The sequence below is a fragment of the Ranitomeya imitator genome, chromosome 7 (assembly GCF_032444005.1).
Source record: "Ranitomeya imitator isolate aRanImi1 chromosome 7, aRanImi1.pri, whole genome shotgun sequence".
NCBI classification, from domain to species: Eukaryota; Metazoa; Chordata; class Amphibia; order Anura; family Dendrobatidae; genus Ranitomeya; species Ranitomeya imitator.
The window spans coordinates 50718899-50737186 of NC_091288.1; the positions used below are offsets into that span (position 1 = coordinate 50718899).

At 41.2% G+C, this 18288-nt stretch overlaps 1 protein-coding gene across 1 annotated transcript in view; it reads right to left on the reverse strand.

The window, feature by feature from the left end:
- Positions 1-18288, reverse strand: part of CCDC141 (coiled-coil domain containing 141) — a 162768-nt gene that overhangs the window by 80975 nt on the left and 63505 nt on the right. The window contains exons 7-8 of the mRNA XM_069733219.1: positions 8560-8754; positions 5620-5789 (exon numbers count right to left, since the gene is read on the reverse strand). Of these exons, the coding sequence (XP_069589320.1) occupies positions 5620-5789; positions 8560-8754 (365 nt within the window). The remainder of the gene's footprint in view (positions 1-5619; positions 5790-8559; positions 8755-18288) is intronic.

Genomic DNA, 18288 nt, shown 5'->3' on the forward strand with positions numbered 1-18288 from the left:
AGGGGGTCTCCAAACGCAACATGGCTCCACCATTGATTCCAGCCAATTTTGCGTTGAAAAAGTCAAATGGTGCTCCCTCCCTTCTAAGCTCTGCCATGCACCCAAACAGTGGTTTACTTCCACATATGGGGCTTCAGCATACTCAGGACAAATTGGACAGCAACTTTTGGCGTCCAGTTTCTCCTGCTACCCTTGGGAAAATAAAAAAAATTGGGGATAAAAAATCATTTTTGTGGTAAAAAAAAGATTTTTTTATTTTCACAGCTCTGTGTTATGAACTTCTGTGAAGCACTTGAGCATTCAAAGTGCTCATCACACATCTAGATAAGCTTCTTGGGGGGTTTAGTTCCCAAAATGGGGTCACTTGTGGGGGGTTGCTACTGTTTAGGCACATCAGGGGCTCTGCAAACACAACATAACGCCCGCAGACCAATCCATCAAAGTCTGCATTCCAAAACATCACTACTTCCCTTCCCAGCTCTGCCATGCACCCAAACAGTGGTCCCCCCCCCCCCACATATGGGGCTTCAATGTACTCAGGACAAATTGCACAACAACTTTCATGGTCCAATTTCTCCTGTTACCCTTGTGAAAGAAAAAATTTTGGGGGGGTGAAAAGATCATTTTTGTGGAAAAAATATGATTTTTTATTTTCACGGCTCTACATTATAAAATTCTGTGAAGCACTTGGGGGTTCATAGTGCTCACCACACATCTAGATAAGTTCCTTGGGGGGGTCTAGTTTCGAAAATTGGGTCACTTGTGGAAGGTTTCTACTGTTTAGGCACATCAGGGGCTCTGCAAACGGCGCTCCTCCTCTTCCAAGCTCTGCCGTGCGCCCAAAGAGTGGTTTACCCCCACATATGGGGTATCGGTGTACTCAGAGCAAATTGCACAACAAATTTTGTGGTTCACTTTCTCTTTTTACACTTGTGAAAATAAAAAAAATTGGTTCTGAAGTAAAATGTTTGTAAAAAAAAGAGTTAAATGTTAATTTTTTCCTTCCACATTGCTTCATTTCATATGAAGCACATAAAGGGTTAATAAAATTCTTGAATGTGGTTTTGAGTACCTGGAGAAGTGTAGTTTTTAGAACGGTGGCCCTTTTGGGTATTTTCTGTCATGAACACCCTTCAAAGTGACTTTAAATTTGAGATGGTCCCTAAAAAAATGGTTTGGTAAATTTTGTTGTAAAAATGAGAAACCGCTGGTCAACTTTTAACCCTTATAACTTCCTAACAAAAAATGAATTTGTTTCCAAAATTGTGCTGATGTAAAGTAGACGTGTGGGAAAGGTTATTTATTAACTATTTTGTGTGACATACCTCTGATTTAAGGGCATTGAAATTCAAAATTTGAAAATTGCAAAATTTTACATTTTTTTGCCATATTTCCTTTTTTTCATAAATAAACGCAAGTAATATCGAAGAAATGTTACCACTAACATGAAGTACAATAAGTCATAAAAAAAAAATCTCAGAATCAGCGGGATCCGTTAAAGCGTTTCAGAGTTATAACCTCATAAAGTGACAGTGGTCAGAATTGTAGATTGTGAGCCCTCGCGGGCAGGGTCCTCTCTCCTCCTGTACTAGTTTTGACTTGTATTGTTCAAGATTATTGTACCTGTTTTTATGTATACCCCTCCTCACATGTAAAGCACTCTGGAATAAATGGCGCTATAATAATAAATAATAATAGTAAAAATTGACTTGGTCATTAAGTACCAAATTGGCTGTCACTAAGGGGTTAAAGGGCTATCCTTACCATAAATCATCAAAATCAGAACAGCAGGGGAGCAACACCTGACATCTCTGTTGTGCTCTGTGCCCATGACAGCAGGAAGTGATAAGTTGTGGAGTGCAACCACATAGTTCCATCAACTGTATAGCGGTCACTTTTCCGCCTGTCGTAAAAGGTCAGCAGAGGGGAACATGTGTTTCATCTGCTGCTCTCACCACTGTCAGCAGGAATGTTTTGCAGGCTGCACCATGTACCCAACCCCTTCATGAACACCACAAATACACAATATCATTTGTCACTTTATGTACAGAAATCTGCTGAATAGTAATCTTATGACATGCAGACATTCACTGCAGAAAAAAAAGCAGCACCTGCAACGTGGATGGGATTTATAGAAATCTCATGCCCACTGTCCTTTTTTTTTCTTATTTTCTTATGCTGCATAAACTGACATGCGCTGCGTGTTTGAAGTCTGCTACATGTCAATTTCTCTTGCAAGTTACGCACAGTTTTAGGCTGCCGTCACACTAGCAGTATTTGGTCAGTATTTTACATCAGTATTTGTAAGCCAAAACCAGGAGTGGGTGATAAATACAGAAGTGGTGCATATGTTTCTGTTATACTTTTCCTCTATTTGTTCCACTCCTGGTTTTGGCTTACAAATACTGAGGTAAAATACTGACCAAATACTGCTAGTGTGACGGCAGCCTTATGTGAGAACTTTCCCCATAGATCTGCATTCAAATCTGAAAAACCTCAGGTTAAAAAAAATAAAAAATAAAAAAATTACATGCTTGTTTTTCGTGCAATCCGCTGCATAAATGCACTAAAAGCGCATGTAATTTACACGACTGTATCAATAAAATTGTCATAGCCAAAAAAGTATCAAGATGAGTTAAGTAGATTTATGTAAAACAAGACACACCAAAAAGAGACAAACAGCAGCGTCAAAAAGTGATAAAAAGGCATATAAAAACAACTTCACTCAAAAAGGCAATGAAAACACGCACGTTAACCTAATTTTTCTAATAGGTGCAGAAAATCGGCAACGTCAAAAACGCACCAAATAATCCACGTGGTAGAGTAGCCTGAAAGCTTTGCCTGATTCACACATATGTGCTTTTTGCTCCGAGTATAAACCGCCATAAACTAGTTGACCTCGAGACAAAAAACGGAAATACACAGCCCTCCTTTTGGCTATAGACTTGGACCGCAGAGCATGGATTTGTTAATCCGACCATGGTAACTTTTCACCCTTCAGTAAACTTATCATAGGTGGGTTGACCATTAGAACAGTGGTTGATGGCCAATAGCCCTTTACCGGCAATACCTCTTAAAGGGGTTATTCCTGTTTAATGACTGAGACAAGAACAACTTTGGCCAGGTGTGATTAGTGACGCTCGGGCTACAGAATTGGCTAAACTTAGACTACATTCACACTAGCGTCGTACGTCGCAATGCGTCGTTTTGGTGAAAAAATGCATCCTGCAAAGTTGGCTGCAGGATGCGTTTTTTCCCCATAGATTAACATTGGCGACGCATTGCCACACGTCGCACGACGGTTGCGTCGTGTTGTGGCAGACCGTCGGAACAAAAAAACGTTACATGTAACTTTTTTTGTGCGTGTCCGCCCCCTCCTCCCCGCAACTCACAATGGGGCAGCGGATGCGTTGTAATAATGCATCCGCTGCCCCCGTTGGGCTGTGTTGTCACAGGATGCGACGGGCCGACCCTAGCGTGAAAGTAGCTAGTAAAACAATGTCCCCCAGCAGCTCTTGGCTGATTTAGTAGTTCCGAGACATCTGTTTTTGACCTGAAAGACAAATCAAATCCACCCATTCAAGTCAATGGTTTTCTCAAATATCTGGTTATTACTTTTTAATGGGTGGGAGAAGCTTCAAATTTATTATATTTTTTGCCTATGCAAAAAATGGATGGCACACTGATAGTAAAAATATACACGCAGACCAAAATGAAAGAAAATTGTATCAAGCACACGGATGAACAAAAAGTCAAGAGTTTATTTTTTGCTTTTGTGCAGAATTGCGAATCATATCCTTTGTGCAAGTGCAAACAAGTATTTTCCAAAGGTCATTGTGGAAGAAAAAAAGAAAAATCACAGCATACGCTATTCTGGTCTATACTATACACAAGAATAATGCTGTAACCAGCCTAAGGCTGTGTTCACACAATTGCATTATTTTGCTGTGTTTTTTTATGCTAATTTTAAGCTGTGTTTAAGGGTATGTGCACACGTCCGGATTTTTAGCGTTTTTTTTGCGGAATTTCGCTATAAAAACGCTATAAATCCGGTAAAAAAATGCTAACATTATGCATCCTATCATTTATAATGCATTCTGCATGTTTTGTGCATATGTTAGCGTTTTTTTCCGCAAAAAAAAAACGCATACCGCAAAAAATCCGGACATGCTCATTATTTTTGCGGATTTGTTGCGGATTTCCTATCAAAAAGGACATTCCGGAAAATAAAAAAAAAATCCGCAAAAATTCCGCAAAAAATCCGCACAAAAACCGCGCAAATTCCGCGCGAAAAAAGGACGCGGATTTCTGGCAGAATTCTCAGGATTTTGTCCTGACGTGTGCACATACCCTTACAGTTTCAGCAAAAGCTATGAGATTTCAGAAGTCTCATGCACACACGTTTTTTTCCTGACAATTGGAAAAATGTTGCGTCTTTGAAAACTGCAGCATGTCGCTTCTTTTCTGCATTTTTTTTTACCCATAAAAAGCAACAAGTGCAAAACGCAGCAAAAAATGCAGGTTTTGCTGCGTTTTTGGTGAAAAAACCTCAGGAAGTTGCATCATGTCTTTTTTTTTTTATGCACTGAACTTTATGAGCATGCACAAGAGACAAATGTACCCTGATAAAAAACACAGCAAAACATGCTTTTTGTAAGCAGCTTCTTTACTGCCAAGAGAGCAGGTTTTGCCTGCAGAAAAAAAGCAATTTGTGAACATAACCTAAGCGCTTATGCACACACCCGTGCAAATCGGTCCGAGAATGGACAACTAATGCATGGACTGGCTGCAGGTCTCACGACTAGCCCAACCTCAAATTGGGCCAAAATAATACAACTTTTCAAAGCTTTTTACGCCTTCATACTGGCTTAGGCTACTCTCACACTTGCGTCGGTACGGGGCCATCGAAAACTGTCGGCCCGACATACCGACGGACAGTGTGTTAAATGCAGCACAACGTGGGCAGCGGATGCAGTTTTACAATGCATCCGCTGCCCATTGCGTTGAGCAGGGAAGAGGGGGCGGAGTTTCGGCCACGCATGCGCTGTCAGAAATGGTGGTCACGACGCACAAAAAAACATTACATTGAAGGCTTTTTGTGCGTCGCGTCCACCAAAAACACGACGCATCCGTCGCAATGCGTCGCTAATGCAAGTCAATGGAGAAAAAAACGCATCCTGCGGGCAACCTTGCAGGATGCGTTTTTTTCTCCAAAACGACGCATTGCGACATACGCCTAACAACGCTAGTGTGAAAGTAGCCTTAGGCCGGGATCACATATACGCGAGATACGGCCAAGTTTCACAGGTGAAAACCCAGCTCTGCCGCTGGCTTTTTTCTGAGGCAGATTCCCCTCAGCACTTCCACTGTGGTAATAAAAGGGAAAATAAACTCCAAGCGAATGTGGCGCTAATCGCCTTAGAATTTTTTGAACACGTCTTTTTTCCCCTCTTTCCGTAAACCAGGGTATTTCTAAAGACTGTGGTAATAAAGACATTGTGTGTACCTACCCTTCCTGCCAGAAATGCAGCAATCGGGGATAGGCTGGGAGATGTAATTCTTAATGATATCCTAAACCTTCTTGTCTGTTGTACTTATCAGTAATAAGAAAAACCTGACCTGAAGGGCGATTTCTGTAGAAGAGCCTGCCCCTGGTGGAAAGCCTCAGTAGTACACCTCTGGATCTCAGCTTCTGCTTCCTTTTGCTTTGCAGCCAGTTCATTCTCGCTGACATTTTGCATCTTCAGGTGTTTCAGGTAGGTCTCCATGCCTCCAAGCTTGTCAAACGCCTGAGAAATATTACAATATATCTGGATGAATTCCTGTGACCTTGCCACCTCTAGTACTTTACAAGATCCCATTAGTTCCTATCACCATATTGATGAAATCTTCCTAACGCAAAACTGTACCATTTGTACATGGTGATCGCTCAGTGATTGTCAGCAGGTGGATGCATACGGTGCCCTGTGTAAGGGAGTTTGATAAGGACTATAGTTGGTACCAATGCATGGATACACGAAAGGGCAGACAGGAGTCCTTAAGATCCTAACCCAAAATGATCCGATTGTGCCTTGTGAATATGGTGTAAATTGTACCACTGTGGTATTATATGTTCTACACCAATAACAGCTAATATAATTTACATTATTTTATAGCCAATATTATGTCAGCTGACTGGCACTTTCCTGTTGGCGCTTCATGGCCTAGTGCAGGAGATGCGGCCATGTCGCTGCCGGGTTCTTGTACTATTTCTCATGCTGATTAGTGATGCTCTTATAAGCTGTAGAACAGTTGCGAGACATTCAGGATATGTGCACACGTAGAATGGTCCGCAGCGGATTTTTCCACAGCGGATTTGATAAATCCGCAGGGCAAAACCGCTGCGGTTTTTCCTGCGGATTTATCGCGTTTTCTATTGCGGATTCCGCTGCGGATTTACATCTGCAGTTTTCTATTGGAGCAGGTGTAAAAACACTGTGGATTCCGCACAAAGAATTGACATACTGCGAAAAATAAAACGCTGCGTTTCCGTGCGTTTTTTTCCGCAGCATGGGAACAGCGTTTTTTGTTTCCCATAGTATTGTACTGCTATTGTACTGTAATTCACATTGTACTGCTAACTTCATGGGAAACTACTACGGATCCGCAGCAAAATCCAAAACGTGTGCACATACCCTCAGGGATCTCCTGACAAACAGACAATCCCTGCATGTGTTGTGGCTGTCGAACAGACATGCAGCCGCGGGGACTCGGACATAGTATTCGAGCATGCTGAAGACACTCCGTTAGCACCCGACCATGCACGGATAACACCTCATCCCAGCACGTTCGCTCATTACTAATGCTGATTTTTTTAAGGCGATCAGTGTGTGATCACAGCCATAAAGGTATTGTATGTGTATGAGTAAGGCCTCATTCACACGTCCCTGTTTAAACACAAAAGTGAAACATTTGGTGCCGGTGTTATCAGTGTTTGGCCTGTGTGTCCATTTTTCCTCACCAGTGTCATTAGTGTTTTTCAGGTATGGATAAAGAAATAAATGACAAAGCTTCTCTTATACTTTGTAATGTTAAACATGTACAGAACACATCCGTGTTTTTTTACGCAGACCTGTATTGGCTTTTGTCATCTGTGCTGACGGAAAAAATGGACATGTCTCTGTGAGTTTTGCACGGGAAAAAATGGACATTTGAATGGCTCCATAAATTATAATGGGTACAAGTTGTAGCAGTGAAAAAAATAAAATCAAACACGTATGTGCCACACAGACGTCTGAATGTGGCCTTACTGGCACTTGTTCTATTAACCTGCTTTTGTTTTTTACATGTATTTTAAATGGGTTCTTTAGCTAAATAAATTAGTGACGAGCAAACGTGCTGGGATAAGGTGTTATCCAAACATGCTCAGGTGCTGACCAAGTGACTTCGCCATGCTCGAAAACTATGTTTGAGTTCCCACGACTGCATGTCTCGCGGCTGTTAGACAGCCACAACACGAGCAGGGATCGCCTAACAAACAGGAAGTCTCTGCAAGTGTTGCTACAGTCTATCAGCCGCGAGACATGCAGCCACGGGGACTCCAACATATTTTTCAAACAACACCCGGTCAGCACACGAGTATGCTCTGATAACACCTTTTCCCAGCACGTTCGCTCATCACTATTGCCTATATCTAAATTAGTAAGTTATACAGCTTTGTAATCTAGTTCACATCTGAAAGGTGCCCCCATATTCTGCTACATGCTTTGGGCCACTGCCGGCCATCTTCCAATTGGTGCTGTACATTAGATAGCATTTCCTTTGCCGGCATGTGACTAGAGCTTTGATTTGAAGGGGACTGATTGGTTTAGGGCTTATTCAAATGTCCATATTTTTTTTTCACGTAAAAAATCTGATTTTCTCAGGTGAGAGAAAAAAAGTTTTTCTGTCTCCCGTCTAGCGGTCCATGAAGAAAGCATGCCACATAGATAGCTTCAGAGTACTGTGCAATATTTTTTTCACAAATCCATAGATTTGCATTGCTGACTTTAATCTGACAGATCAAAAACTGACAGGTCTTCACAATTTTGTGCAGACCTCCTTGTCCGCTGAAAAAAAAAAAGTGGGCATGTGAATAGCTTCATAAACTATACTAGGTACACGAGCGGCGAGCCAACCATGAAAACCACGGCTAGAACTCGTACGAGATCTGAATGAGATCAAAAGAGGTTCTCAGAGCTTTTTGTTCAATCCCCTCACTGACATGTTGGGTAAGTTCACACAAGCATATAAAAAATCATTCAGAGTTTCATCTAGAAATCTTTTCTTCCAGTTCACGATTTTAAGAGTTAAGTGACATGTTCTCAATGGAATAGCCTCAGCCATATTTAGTTATACCCCCAAAAATGTGGACATTTCCAACTTTGTAGCTTAATACACACTATACCCAGCTTTGTATTACTTTATACTGTACAGGTAAAGTTATTAAAAAGAAAAACTTCTAGAATTTATTGTACTGCTACTAAAAGCATTTCCATTACTAGAAGCGCAAGCCAAGCATTACATTTCCTGTCTGCTTACCTTGTTAACGCAGTTAAAAAAATGATTGGCTTCCAGTAAAAGAGCTTGTCTGTGATCCATCAGATTCCAGTATTCATCATGGAGTGCATTTAATTTTTCATATGCGCTGTTTAGTTTCTCTACATCTGTAGAGTCCTTCAGGGCAGCCAGACCATCAGCTTCCGATTTCAGCTTCTGAAAGGATGAAGTCCATTCCTTTTTAAAAGAAAAAAAGTCAAGTCAAATTCTAGCAATGTAGGTAGCACAAGTTCCCACAGCATGACCATTAATAAACACTTCGAAGCCAATGTAGTCACATGGGACCTCACCCTCAAGCAGGGCCAGAACAAGATATTTGGTGCCCTAGGCAGATGAAGCCAATGGTGCTCTCCTGATGAACCCTCAGCCCCCAAGTAAAGGAACGGGTAAGAAACTACAGTAACAGGTACCCTAATGCCCTCTCTCCCGCTTTGACAACCACTTTCCCTATAACTTACTTTTTTAAAAGCAAAAATACCTACAAAAGTTAAAAAAAAGTTGTGCATTTTAGGGATGAAGCTCAACAGGGAGTGCGTTTTCAAACTTAGGGCTCCTTTTCACTTGCGAGAAATTTGTCCGTGTCTCGCAGGTTAAAACCCTCTGCTCGTGCCGGCACTTGGTAGCGGAGCGTGCAGCTCCATGTGTTGCTGTGCTCCGCTCTGGAGTGCCGGCGCCAGATAAGGGTTTTAACCTGCGAGACACAGACGTACAAGGGAAAAGGAGCCCTTAGTTGTAGAATCATTCATTGTTTAAACATGTTTCAATTAAGGTGTCCAGAATTTGGTGGATACCCTAATGAAGTGTCCCCAAGTTCGGTCCTCAAGAGCCACCAACGGGTCATGTTTTCAGGATTTCCTTAGTATTGCCCAGGTGATAATTCCATCATCTAGATAGGCAATAATTCCATCACCTGAGCCATACTAAGGAAATACGGAAAACACGACCTGTTGGTGGCTCTTGAGGACCGAACTTGGGGAACACTGCCCTAATGGAAACTAAACAGACCCCATAATAGATAAAAGGATATGTCTGATTGTTTCTACGTACGTCAAGTGACAAATACAATTTGCAACAAAACTGATGATGGTTCTGGTGCCATGTTCCTGTATCCTGTACAGATAGTGGTTCTAGTGACATATTCATGAAAGAATGTTGGTGCCTTTAATGTTTTCTTGTAGTGATTGATGTTCTGGTTTTGTATTCATCACCAGAACCATCATCAGTACATGAATATGAAACCAAATCATCATCGGTATATAAATAAAACACCAGAGCCATCAATACTACATAAATATGGCACCAGAACCGTTATCAGTAATTAAATAGGTGACTAGAACCACCATCAGTAAAAGAATATGGCACCAGAAACCATATCCGCAAATAAATGCATCACCGGAATCATTATCAGTTCATTAATGTCTCACCATAACCTTCATCAGTACATGAATGCATCACCAGAACCATAATCAGCACATGGATACACCACCAGAACCACCGTCACAGCATAACTACATCACCAAGTTTAGTACAGCAATCAGTTGTAATGTCAGGGCAATATACACTTGTATCTCATAAACCTGAAACTCCCTGTATGCCATCCTATTTTTTTTTTTTTTTTTTTTTTTTTAAGATGAAAAAATTGAGCAGTCAGTGAAAAAAATGGAAAGCAAACAGACTCCATTTATGTGTTGGCCAATTTTTTTTTTCACTTACGGTACCCATTCACCTGAAAGAGGAAATTCTGTCCACAAATGGACCAGATCATTATATGTCTGTTGTTGTTTTTTGTTTTGTTTTTATGTGGACCATGATTCAGCAAAAAAAAACCTTTCTTGTGAATATCTTCATATCTGACATCTCAATAGGGCCTTTCAATGGCTTACTTTTGGGGTAAATATAAGTCGTGCCTTTCATGGAAAATCTAGAATTTGCCATAGGGTTACAAAAATAGCACAAAATGTGACCAATTTCTCAATATGTCAGACGTAGAATAATGTATTTGCCAGCTAGTCTGTAGTATATCGTGATCATCTTTAACAAGCGTGACACATTTTTTAAATTGCCTTAGCCACATGCCTTTCGTATTAAAATCTGTCTGTGACGGTAAGACTAGGGATATGGTGTATGTATGTATTTTATATGTTTATTACGTCTTTATAGAAACTAGGCACTTTCCTGTCACAGAATTGGTCGTCTGGTACTAAACTTCTCCACGCTCATTACTTTTTCTGCCGTTAGCTGACTTGTAATAGAAAATGTACTTCCACCTGTTCTCTCCTCAGGCGACACCATTATCTCTTCTTATCTCTGTGGTATCCTTACAAAACGGAGCTTTATTATGCGCATTTACTGCTGGAAATGAGCTTGTTTTTCAGATAAGGTTTCTAGAAATGCTTAATGTCTAGGGAAACTGTGGAAATGGCAAACTTTTGAAATATACTTGTATGCATGTATGTACTGTGTATATGTACAGTGGGGCAAAAAAGTATTTAGTCAGTCAGCAATAGTGCAAGTTCCACCACTTAAAAAGATGAGAGGCGTCTGTAATTTACATCATAGGTAGACCTCAACTATGGGAGACAAACTGAGAAACAAAAATCCAGAAAATCATATTGTCTGTTTTTTTAACATTTTATTTGCATATTATGGTGGAAAATAAGTATTTGGTCAGAAACAAACAATCAAGATTTCTGGCTCTCACAGACCTGTAACTTCTTCTTTAAGAGTCTCCTCTTTCCTCCACTCATTACCTGTAGTAATGGCACCTGTTTAAACTTGTTATCAGTATAAAAAGACACCTGTGCACACCCTCAAACAGTCTGACTCCAAACTCCACTATGGTGAAGACCAAAGAGCTGTCAAAGGACACCAGAAACAAAATTGTAGCCCTGCACCAGGCTGGGAAGACTGAATCTGCAATAGCCAACCAGCTTGGAGTGAAGAAATCAACAGTGGGAGCAATAATTAGAAAATGGAAGACATACAAGACCACTGATAATCTCTCTCGATCTGGGGGTCCACGCAAAATCCCACTCCGTGGGGTCAGAATGATCACAAGAACGGTGAGCAAAAATCCCAGAACCATGCGGGGGGACCTAGTGAATGAACTGCAGAGAGCTGGGACCAATGTAACAAGGCCTACCATAAGTAACACACTACGCCACCATGGACTCAGATCCTGCAGTGCCAGACGTGTCCCACTGCTTAAGCCAGTACATGTCCGGGCCCATCTGAAGTTTGCTAGAGAGCATTTGGATGATCCAGAGGCGTTTTGGGAGAATGTCCTATGGTCTGATGAAACCAAACTGCAACTGTTTGGTAGAAACACAACTTGTCGTGTTTGGAGGAAAAAGAATACTGAGTTGCATCCATCAAACACCATACCTACTGTAAAGCATGGTGGTGGAAACATCATGCTTTGGGGCTGTTTCTCTGCAAAGGGGCCAGGACGACTGATCCGGGTACATGAAAGAATGAATGGGGCCATGTATCGTGAGATTTTGAGTGCAAACCTCCTTCCATCAGCAAGGGCATTGAAGATGAAACGTGGCTGGGTCTTTCAACATGACAATGATCCAAAGCACACTGCCAGGGCAACGAAGGAGTGGCTTTGTAAGAAGCATTTCAAGGTCCTGGAGTAGCCTAGCCAGTCTCCAGATCTCAACCCTATAGAAAACCTTTGGAGGGAGTTGAAAGTCCGTGTTGCCAAGCGAAAAGCCAAAAACATCACTGCTCTAGAGGAGATCTGCATGGAGGAATGGGCCAACATACCAACAACAGTGTGTGGCAACCTTGTGAAGACTTACAGAAAACGTTTGACCTCTGTCATTGCCAACAAAGGATATATTACAAAGTATTGAGATGAAATTTTGTTTCTGACCAAATACTTATTTTCCACCATAATATGCAAATAAAATGTTAAAAAAACAGACAATGTGATTTTCTGGATTTTTTTTTTCTCAGTTTGTCTCCCATAGCTGAGGTCTACCTATGATGTAAATTACAGACGCCTCTCATCTTTTTAAGTGGTGGAACTTGCACTATTGCTGACTGACTAAATACTTTTTTGCCCCACTGTATATATAGATTTTACCAATATAACATGTATAATATAACCACAGAACCTAATTTATTATTTGTATAGCCATTAAAGAAGCCAACGGTGAATAATGGAGTCATGATATACCACATAATAGTGCAAAATCCATAAGAGTCAGTTTATACAGTTTATGTTCAGACTATGTATGGAAATATAACTCAATTAAATTTCAGGAAATATATAGCCAATGGAAAGCTTCTGAGATGGTTGAAAATAGACTTTCGACACTCAACCCCTTGTATATTGTTTTTTTAGCATTTACGTTTTGTAATTAGTTTTGCTAAATTTTGGATAGTTCGCCAGTATGAGTAATTTATACTACAGAATTTTTCTTCTCCATGCGAGACTGACCGGAGAGTGTGTATGGGAAGGTAGCATAGGTACACATTTAAAGGTGGCACAGGATTTCAAGGCCTGCATCAAGTGACTGTAGCCTGAAGAGCTGATGAGCAGAAAAGCATAAAGATCTGAGCCACCACCCAGGAAGGACACTACTACAAGTGTTGAAGTGTACCACTGCAGGAGACAATGCCTTCCTGGGTCAAGAGCTAGGAGATGTGTAAGGAAGTCTGCCATTGAACATCACGGACTGGTCTTGAGTAGTGATGAGCGAATATACTCGTTACTCGAGATTTCCCGAGCATGCTTGGGTGTCCTCAGAGTATTTTTTAGTGCTCGGAGATTTAGTTTTCATCGCCTCAGCTGAATGATTTACAGCTATTTGCCAGGCTAAATGGGGGTTGCCTGGTTGCTAGGGAATCCACACATGTAATCAAGCAGGCTAGTAGCTGTAAATCATCTAGCTGCGGCGAAGAAAACTAAATCTCCGAGCACTAAAAAATACTCGGAGGACACTCGATGTTACTCGAGATTTCCCGAGCACAAAGTATATTCACTAGTCTTGAGATGGTCCATTTGGAAAAAATCATTGTCCCTACAGTGAAACATGGTGGTAGCAGTGTCCTTATGTGGAGCTGCATGAGTGGTGATGGTGTTGGGGAGCTATGTTTCATTGATGGTATCATGAATTTATAGATATACTTCTCTATATTGAAAGAGAAGATGCTACCATTACTCCGTGCCCTTGGTAAATGAGCACTAATTTTATGCTGAGGACTGTAAAGTGGCACATGTACGAAATGTGTCTTAACAACATAAAATGTGAAACTGTACCAACTATGATTTACAATACAAAAGGGATATTCTGACATATAGTGACTTTATATATATATATATATATATATATATATATATATATATATATATATATATATATATAATCTAAAGCATGCAAATGGCATAAATTTGAAAAAATATACCTAATGGACAGGGTCGTCATTTCCCGACTTATGCGAAATTTAGACAGAAATCATACCCTTATTATTGTGAAAAGCCAGTTTAAAATATAACACTAATTGTCATGTACCACAACTTAGAAAAATACAGTATTGTATAGTATGATTGTTGCGTTGCTATGCAGTAAAGTTTGGCCTCCCTCTCTCCCTTCCTAGCTCTGGTATCCGTAACCCTTGTCTTCTTCCTCATCTTAAAAAGCTGATGTCTTGCATCATTGATTTAGAATAGTCTTTTTTATCTACTGCACCTTTTGCAGCTACTGCTACTGTAATTGTGCATAACTGCAAGAATTCATCTTAGAAAATAAACCACCTTCTAGAATCTTCATACATGCCTCTGTAGTCGAGTCAAGCTACCTGATGAAATCTTTTTGTGTGAGTACTGGTACATAGTAACAACCAAGAAATTGTCTCTCTAGAGCCCCCACACTCGTAGCCTAATTATAGAGTCAGTATACTAACAGACAGATACAATGACCCATTAAAGGTCACTGCTTCATGCCTGGGGCAGTGTTCTCCTGATAATTGATGATTTGAATCAGCAACATGGTTGTGTCATTAGCCTGAACTGTGTGCTGTGCTGCAAGATGTCTCTGTATCATCAGAGGCGCGCAGAGGCACTAATGCTGGCAGGATCTACTGATCTATTCAAAATCAGAGCAGTGCTTGTAAGCTCTATAGCAGTGTTCCCCAGGTCATGTTTTCAGAATTTCCTTAGTGTTGCACAGGTGATAATTGCATCACCTGCACAGGCAATAATTCCATCACCTGTGCAATACTAAGGAAATCCTGAAAACATGACCTGTTTGTGGCTCTTGAGGACCGGAGTTGGGGAGCACTGCTCTATAGCATGGTTTCCCAAACTCCAATCCTCACGGTCCCAACAGATCATGATTTCAGGATTTCCTTAGTGTTTCACAGATGTGAAAGGACCTATGGCAATTTTTGATGCCTTCGTAATAGTTTTACCACCTGCGTAATACTAAGGAAATCCTGAAAACATGTTCTGTTGGGGGCCATGACGTCTAGAGTTTGAGAAACACTGCTCTACAGCAACAAAAACTTGTAGATGCTTCTCTGATTGCTTAGGAGACCAAGGCGATGAGCAGGAAATAATACAATTAAATCTCTCTCATTTTGGAGAACAAAAGGAATTTATTAATAAGAGGTAAATTGCAAAGATCATTGTTTTTACAAGCACTTAACAATTTTTACCTATTTAACAACAAGAGACAAAATCAACATCTTTAGCGTGTATTTATAGGAAATTAACGAATAAAAATAAATGAGAATCCACAAGTTGGGTAAAATGTTTTCCAGAAAAAAATGAAATGTCCTCCCTTGTGAGACAAAATAAGCAACATAGAGGCATAGACATGTGTTTCACAGACAATAGATGGCACTACAGGCACACAGTCTGGGATTACTGACATCAATGAAACGTATTTTGCCATCAGCAATTACACATTGCAAAGATATTTCATTCATTGCTTTATTCATATAAGATTTAGATTTTATTTTTTTTTGTACTCTTTAATTTGTCATGTGAGAATTTTCAGACAAAACATTTCTATGAATTAGGATTAGACCTCATGGAATATACTGTGATCTGAATTGGTGCAGCTTTATTTATTAAACACAATAAAGGGGTATTCTCAAGTTTGGAAGTTATTCATTATCCACGAGATAACTTCCCGACCACTAAGAACCCCACGATCCTAAGACATGGGGCTCTGAGGAGGCTTGTGTGAATGGGACGGTGCTATATTAGGCATTCTCTTAACCATAAATCGGAGGCATAGCTAGGGTTTTGGTTCAGGGGAGGCGAAACTTTTGAGTTATTAGGGCAAATACTTTGGTTGCTAATATCTCCGCAATGCAGAGGCAAAATTAGAAGAAAAAAAAAAACAACGATTTATTCTGCTTTGCAGCCACTATTACATTGGGTGTCCAGTTCAATGTGAAAACATTAGTGGAATGTTCTTATAGGTTCAGCGTAGAATCATTAAAAAATAAATGCCATATTATATAAAAATTTAGAATCAATGGGTAATCACAATGATTTTAAAACTATTCTATGATTAGTATAGAGTATCTGGATACATGATGCCCCATCATTGGGGGCGATTTATCAGAATTCTGGCATAATTGCATTAAAAAAATCTGTTTTTCATGACTTGTACCATAATTATTGATTTAGACACTCTACAATTTGTCCATCAAGGGGTATGGTCTCGCTAAAGGGGGCATGGGTTATTGGAAAAGGCATGGATTAAAGTGCAATAAAATGTGCCAAAACTGTGGCACACATTTCTTGTTTCTAAGGAAGCCAGCTAATTAGTGGCGTAAGTGGAGCGCCCCCAGACACAGGGCCACAGGTTACTCGGTACCGGTCCTCTCTGTCTCAGTTCTGGGGTTGTCACGGTGGCGGGACCCAGTCCATGACCCTGCTAAGGGGCATCCAATGAAAGAGTTAATGGTAGTTTGTCAAGGGTTCGTGACACCACCTGTGGTGTTCGGTCAGGGCGACCGACGCTGCTTCGGGGTCCGCTGGGGTGATGGAATGGCAGCTAGATGGTATACCTTCCCACAGGTGAAGTGTATCCCCAGGGCTTCCCAGTAGTGTAGGTGGCGATAGTGTGAGGCGCAGTTAATAACGATGACACAGGGTTGCAGTCTCTTTACTGGTGACTTCAGGATCCTCAATCCGGAGGACTGTTAACAGGGCTGTCTGAGACCGGCCGGTCCGAAGGCACATCCAGAGTTCCCTTTGCAGGTGGAAATCGGTGCCTACCAACTAGCGCCTGTGTGTTGCAGTGCTTCCCTGCTGAGCATTCGGGATAGTCCTCACAACTGTCATTTCTATTCTGATGTTCTGCTTCGTCCTCCAGTTTGTTATGGCTAGGACACACCCGTTTAACGGGAAGGCTCGGAGCTATTCTGTGATCCTAGAGACGCCCCTCTCCATGCTTGCCCCCTATGTCTTCTTAGGTGATGTATGTTAGACAGCCAACCTATAATCAACTGTCCTGCCTCTGTTTGAAGTAATGCTTGGAGTCAGTTACTTCCTTGGTGTTCTGGCCACCGGCTACGCGCCTCAGTAGGATGTTGGCGATCTCGGGACATGACTCCTACTGGATATCTCCTTTGTGCTTTGATCTCGTTTCTCACTTCTCCACAATATACTTCGCTTCGTGTCTTTTCTTTAGATACCGCCGCAAGGTAGTGCAGGCGCGGTTCTGTAACGATCTGTCCTTGTCGCTAAGTCACTGCCAGGTTCCCACACCTGACAGTGACCCCTCTGAATCTTCCCCGCAACACCCCCTGCCACGGGATGTTGCCTGGACAAAACCCATCCAGCTTCTCTCTCACTTCCTATCGAACCCCCAGTTTTACCAAAGTGTGAGGAGTGGCCTAGTAAATAGTGCCTTTTGCTCCCCCTGGTGGCCGGAGTGTGAAATGTAGTGTGTGACTGTGATACCTGGTCAGGTGAACTCCTTTAGTGCCATCAGACGTACCATCACTCCTCTTAGTGGCAGAGCAACATTACTGCAATGACCAGGTCTCTGGGGCGCTGCACAAGCTTAGACAGTCTTAAAATTAGACAAATGTTTATCAAAACGCCTGATCCATTTTGATCAAATTTGGCACATTTTAAGAGACTGTTTAGTCTAAGTTTGTACTATCTAGCCATCAGACATTTTTAATAAATATTCCCCAATAATTTTCATTGATATCTGCAGCTATCTTTTTAAAAGCATTTTCCAGTAATCGAACAAAAGGTCTTTGTCAGTCTAATATGAGCAGCGATTCCATTATCCACTGGACTCTTCTGCCAGCTACATAGTCTACTGTTCATCTGCTAGAGTAGCAGGACTTGGGGTAGCCGCTGTGTTCTACCTCCTTGCAAGCATAAAATTACCAGCAATATTTATAGTAGCGCGGGGGGCTGTAGATACCCCCACTGACCAAGAAACTACAAATGTGTAGCATCATGCAAGCTTGTTTGTAACATTATGTTTCTGCATCGGTTTAGGTAAGAAAAGGGCTTGGCATTAAGCTCTGCCATGTCAGATACCAAGGTGCAGGAGGTCAACACATAAGGAGGGTCATATAAGTGGCAGCACCTCTGACACCGGACTCTGTCTGCATATTTCTTGCTCACAACCTGCCAGGCCTCCGTCAAGATCATTGTGATTAACAATCTGCAAGTATTGAAATTTTATTGTATTTTATGTTTTCATTGCAGACCTCCTG